This window comes from Daldinia loculata (assembly GCF_022478755.1).
Source record: "Daldinia loculata strain CBS 113971 unplaced genomic scaffold F4817scaffold_15, whole genome shotgun sequence".
In the NCBI taxonomy this organism is placed as follows: domain Eukaryota; kingdom Fungi; phylum Ascomycota; class Sordariomycetes; order Xylariales; family Hypoxylaceae; genus Daldinia; species Daldinia loculata.
The window spans coordinates 101,238-107,237 of NW_026054869.1; the positions used below are offsets into that span (position 1 = coordinate 101,238).

Sequence of the window (6,000 nt, forward strand, 5' to 3'; positions counted from 1 at the left end):
AGGTATGTACAAATGGTATCATATGGTTGAATTCCAAATACTCATTAATGCCTAGGTAATGTCACCAGTTTACTTCGTATAAGAATGAGTATTTATCAACCTCGGCTGAGGACATTAAAACCCACTCTCGGTTCAATTGCTATAAGTAAACCACCATCAAGACAAACATTCTTTGTCACACAAGTTCCACGACGTCACCAAGAGTTAATATCTAGAGGTTATCTAACAATAGCCAACACTAAACACAATAATACATTCCGCTTAAGCACTCATAAGATCCCATACCCACAAACGAGAATACAACCAGGACAAACACAACTCACACGTTCTCTCACCATGTCTTCCAAACTAGTCCCCTCCAACCCGAGCGAGGTAGCCGTCATCCGGAACATCACGCCTAACATCGTGACCGTCTCCGTACCATTCGCACGAGTCGGCATCTTCCGCATCGGCGGTCGCGGCACCATAAGTAAGCAAATCTCCAACTCCGGCTCCGAGCCTAAAATATCCTAACCAATCCCAGTACGCCTCACCTCCGGCACCCTAGCAGTCTACTCCCCCGTAGCCCTGACCCCCGAGACGCAAGCCAAAGTCGCCGAGCTAGGCGGCCGCGTCGGGTACATCATCGCGGGGGACATGGAGCACCACATATTCCTGTCCGAGTGGGCGCGCGCATATCCCGACGCCAAACTTCTCGGACCCAAGGGTCTGCAGGAGAAGCGCGAGAAAGTAAAGGACGACCCGCGCATCGGACACGAACCCTTTGCTTTCACGTGGGACGCGTCGAATAAGCGCGACGCCGCTGGCGTCAGCGACGAGTTCGCAGCAGACTTCGAGGTCGAGTTTGTAGACGCGCACCCGAACAAGGAAGTCGTGCTATTCTACAAGCCAGACCGCGCGCTAATACAAGCGGACTTGCTATTCAACCTCCCCGCCATCGAGCAGTACTCACGGGTTCCCGAGGCGGAGAAGAGTTCGCACGGCTTATTAAATCGGATGTTCGTATCTGTCAACAGCACGGCGGGGGAAGCAAAGGGGCTAAAGCGGGTCCTATGGTACATGCTCAGCAACGCGGGGGGAGATCGCGCGGGCTTCAACGAGAGCGTGCGGAGGATCGCCGCCTGGGAACCCGAAATCATTGTGCCGTGCCACGGGGAGACTGTGGAGAAGAATGGCGGGGAGCTGTTTAGGAAGGTGTTCGACTGGCATCTGCAAGGTCATAAGTGAGTGAGTGAGACTGCAGCTAAATGCTGGTGGCTGCTGATCACAGGAATTGCTGGTGAAACATGGCGGTTGGAGCTGAGTCGCCACTCTGGGGGTCTATAGTATATTGGCGTATGAGGTGAGATATGTTCAAGATAATACCAGTGTATGTATGAAGTATGTATGTATATTTGTTAAGATTGGGTAACCTAATGCGAATCATGTTCACGCGTAGAGATGAGTATTAGTATTAATATTGGTATGGTACCTGCATCACCCCTGAATCTCGACCCCGACGCGGACATATTCGAAGCTCATGGACTATCCAAATCTCCATCGTCATCCTAGCCGAGACACCATGTCATCATCGCTTACACAATACTTACCATGACGCGCTTACACAAGACCTCCGTCCCACCCACCACCCGTAGCACCAAACCTCCACCATCCCAGCGCCAATCCTCACGCGCGCACATATACACATACACATAATCCGTACATATACACATATATACCTTAACATAGCACATACCTTACCTTCGGTACACAGCTCACGTCACAACACATGTGAATCGCAAAACTCCGACCTGAGCCAGGTAGTCTAAGACAGCGCAGAGAAGAAGAAGAAGAAAAAAAGAAGCGATGGTGGAATCTCATTAGAACGACCCAAGTCATTTTCCCCCCGATCTCCTCCATCGAAAATTCCGTCCTGATCTGTCTGCCCAACCTAGTACATGCATGTATGTACGTATGTATGTTCACCCGTACAACCCAAAACGCCCATGACACCCAGCCCCGTACTATCGTAAGGAAGGATTTGAGACATTCGAGAACAGCTGCCCTGTTCGGAGCGCCGTCACCGCTGCGCGTGTCTCTGTGCAGTCCCTGTGCTCGGCTTCTATTACCCGTCGTCGACGCAGCGAAGAGAAGAGCACGGCTCAGCCATTGCTCTCTCTCTCCTGTTTTTCTCGAAGTTATTAGTTTTGTTTTTTTCCCCGTTGATCCCAGTTCTAGTCTGATGATTGGAAATTTCGTATTCGTTTCCGCCTATCGTAACACCGCGTCAAAGCGTCTTAATGTAGTTCGATCGATCTGATTCGCCTCGCTTCACTTCACTTCGAGGAGCTCTTGCTATGATCCATCGTCCGCTCGTGTCCGTGTTCTTCTGGACTCGAGTCGTCCTCGTCTGCGGCTTCGCTGTCATATGCGTAGTCGTTGGACGTTATCTTGAATAGGTCTTCCTTTGCCGGGTGGCCTTCGTTCAATACCTATTTTTTTTCAACCTCCAAGTTAGAAAATGGTCTAGACAGGGCATTGGATGGCTTAGATATGTGGATCAAAGACGTACTGTGCAGAGTTTACATCGCTGGCCGAAATGGGTGACTTTGTTCTGGCAATTGACCGATCCCTATTTCGGTTGTCAATGACGACGTTATTTTTCAACAAGAGAAAATATCGAGAACTACTAACATAGTAGTTTGCACAATAGCAATGCATTTTGATCGGTTTTTTATGTTCAATATTCCAGCACTAGATGAAGTTCGAGAAGTGTGTGTGTGTGTGTTGAAGTCAAGAGATGTGTATATGAAGAGCTAACTCGATGGATTCTAGAGTCGTCTAGGTGAAGTACTGTCTGTATTCAATATTCAATTACAACTTGAAAATGTTTAAGTAAAGTTAAGTTTCTGATATCTGGCATGTGAAGAAGAAGAAAACTTCTATGGAGCATAAAGCTTCTGACGTGGGAGAGAAGAAGCCCCTTCTTATAACCGGACAAGCTAACCGCGCGAGATAAGGTCACATATAATACCTAGATACTAGATGTATATAATAAGTAATAGATATCAGATAGATAGATAGCTAGGTAGCTAGCTAGTTAGTTCAAACCCCGGTGGCTCCGATCGTGATGGTTTGCCTCAGCTCTTCCCTAGAGAGTTGCACAACAGTACACTAACACGAGCTCTCCCCCCGATCCAAACGGACCCTGTCCCGTCGAAGTCAAAATCTGGGGGGCTTAGGGGCGTAGCTCCACCAGCTAGTCCTTTCCGGGTTTCTGGACGAGTCCATATTCCTCTTGCCCCTTCGTACTATGTACGCACGTTAGCGCGAAAGGCTCCGACAGCTCGGCACCTTATGTTAGGTACGCTTGCTTGCCAAGCTTGCTTTTCTATAACTATACGAGCGAGTGGCCATTGTTGTACTACTATTTACTTTATGCAAGGGCAGTGGGAGTGAGTAGCTTTAGGTACTGACGGTGTAGAAGAGCTAGGCCGATAACGCAGCCAAGCAGGCCTAGCTGGGAAAGCTGGTTATGTTGTACTATTAAGGACATATACGTGTATATGACTATATATATGACTATATATGTAGGTATATATTAGGTACTCATACTTATACGTAGGTGCATTCATATTCTACGGATTAGGCCTTTTCCCTCGCACGACCAGTTCGTCTCATCATTTATCTTCTGGAAAGAAATAACTCCCAGGAGGTAACCTATTCGACGGCTAGGCGCGAATGCCGCAAGCAACCGTTTCGTTCTGCCCGGTTTCACCACGCGAGCTCTCGGAGTATTTAGATTTAGCCCCGTATCGCCATCTCATACCGGCTCGTCGCACGATCAGCGCACGTACTCGAAGCACTTATACACACACACACACACACACACACACACACACACACACACACACACACACACACATATATATATATATATATACATATACACCTATATATATTTACATATATGTAACACGGTAAACACCAAACCAACTAATGAATTCTTGCTGGCAACTATTGCATTACTCGGTCTGGAAGGAAATTCCCCGAAAGATGTTCTAGAACACCGTAGCTTGCGATTTAGGAGGAGAAGTCTTCGGCCAACCTAACGATGATGTCAGGAGTAACATCGTACCATCGAATACAATGCCGCTCTAATATGTCAAGATAAGCTTCTATCCCCTTATATGCCGGGACGCCCCTCCAAGTAGTCATCAGAGTAGTAGGCACGGCAGAAAACTCAGATAAGTAGACCCAATGCGGCGGTTGCAATCGAAAGGCAGAGTTTCAACGGCTCTTCTATAAGTAGGTATATGTGTAGGTAGCTATACATGCATTACTTACTTACATCAAGTGCATACATACCTAATACACACACGTACCTGGCCTATACCTACAAGTCCAGCGATTCCCGCGTTGCATCGTACCTATTGCAACCCATCGACCTAATTTAGCATAATCTTCAAAAATCATATATCTCCTGCACCACGATTCTAGACCCAGATCTTGGACGACGGGTGAGAAGCACCGGAGCGACACAACATCGATATCAGACAACGTACGAGGCTCTCCAGATCAGAAAAACTTAAATCTCATCTCTGTAATACCTACGGTATAGGTAAGTCGAAGAGGAGGTATGTAGACAGATACCTAATAGATTGCGAAACTAACTAGTACACTACTACTGCCGCATACCGGCCGGATGAGGGAATGCCTGCGGTGCCGGCTTGCGTTACCGAGGCGAAAGACAGTTTTGACTCGGTGAGACGCGTGTATGCCACCATACCACCAAACCACCAACCATCCAAGCATGTGAAGCAAAGCCCAAAACACTAATCCACAAAAATTCGTGTCTCACCCCGTCACTACGTACATATCTCTTACAGTATATCAGCGGTAAAGAGATAATAATAAAATAAGTTATGGGTATCCATCCCTTAACCTTCTGCTAAACCTTAAGACTTGAACCTCGTCAAGCTTAAGCTCAAGATCGACGTTTCTATAGCGTGATCCTCGGAACTCGCCTCCCGTAGACCAACATCATCGTCGGGCCTCTGCCGCTTGAACTACCTACCTATATATGAAATACTAGACACCTACCTATCTTAGCCCGCCGTTCCCGGCAGATAGTTTCTAGTCCAGTCTCCGGTGGCCTGGTTGGCACTCGAGTCAGGAAATCAACTAGACCAATTTCGATTTCGAGTCCGTGGATAAACATTCCCTAGGCACACCTCTCGGATAGGGAGCAAGACATAGTTGGACAATTAAGAAACCCCAGTTAGTCAGTAGGCCAAAGCAAGGAATCCAGCCTTGCAAGCTTTACACTTAGGTAGGACCAAACACGAACAACTCCGCGAGCACAGATCTAGAACACGAGCGAAAGAGGTAGTAGCACCGTCTTCCTAAGCCTTGGGGTTGGGTCCATAGTCTTCGAGTCTTGTTGTGATTACGGTAGGGATTTCCTACTAGGTAGTTTCTAGGCACATCCTCCCTCTCCCTCTCCCTTCACAATCCTAGGCGAACGTCCCGAGTCGCCTCTTCTGTCTTTCCTCCTCTTTCTTTCTTATGTTACGACAAGCTGCTCGCTATTACTTGTCGTAACTTCAACTTCACCTAACGCAGCGCAGACTGTGGCATATAACGAGCCCCCCCTTCCGGATTCTTCTTCACCTCTAAGTACAAGTTAGAGAGTTAGTTGCTAAGGGCCCCAGCAAAATCCAAAGTCCGCAGCCGACCTGTAATCCGGAAGCTTAAGGCACAATTAAAAACTATTTCCTCGCTACTGAAGACATTCTCAAAAATGAGGTAGAAAGGAAAATGAAATATGCTGGCCAGATAGACGAGACAAACCCCCGGCCGCATATATGAATTCGCATGCTTATCCAGTATCCCCTGGTCCTACACGGTCCGGGCCGAGCTGAAACCCCAAATGATCAGATGAGAGCTAGGCATGGCTTACGAGCAGGCATTTCGCCTGCTTTAAGGTCTTGATTAATAGGTATAGTACGGAAACAGAGA

At 47.7% G+C, this 6,000-nt stretch overlaps 2 protein-coding genes across 2 annotated transcripts; one reads left to right on the forward strand and one right to left on the reverse strand.

The window, feature by feature from the left end:
- Positions 1 to 4: 4 nt before the first annotated feature.
- Positions 5 to 1,437, forward strand: F4817DRAFT_332855 (uncharacterized protein). Its single transcript, XM_049302698.1, has 2 exons — positions 5 to 469; positions 524 to 1,437. Exons 1-2 carry the CDS (start codon positions 85 to 87, stop codon positions 1,225 to 1,227), a joined length of 1,089 nt encoding a protein of 362 aa, XP_049160490.1. The 5' UTR covers positions 5 to 84; the 3' UTR covers positions 1,228 to 1,437.
- Positions 1,438 to 2,315: 878 nt separating this feature from the next.
- On the reverse strand, positions 2,316 to 2,700 carry F4817DRAFT_314392 (uncharacterized protein; the record flags this gene model as incomplete). The annotated part of the gene is made up of 3 exons (XM_049300394.1): positions 2,316 to 2,471; positions 2,552 to 2,611; positions 2,674 to 2,700. The coding sequence occupies 3 exons, from the start codon at positions 2,698 to 2,700 to the stop codon at positions 2,316 to 2,318; spliced, it is 243 nt and encodes an 80-aa protein (XP_049160491.1).
- Positions 2,701 to 6,000: the final 3,300 nt, after the last annotated feature.

What these genes read in the sequence shown, in the direction of transcription:
- F4817DRAFT_332855 (XM_049302698.1), top strand. Translation starts at nt 85, where the DNA reads ATGAGTATTTATCAACCTCGGCTGAGGACATTAAAACCCACTCTCGGT. An exon ending in CGGCGGTCGCGGCACCATAA is followed by an intron (nt 470 to 523) that starts GTAAGCAAATCT and finishes AACCAATCCCAG; the next exon opens with TACGCCTCACCTCCGGCACC.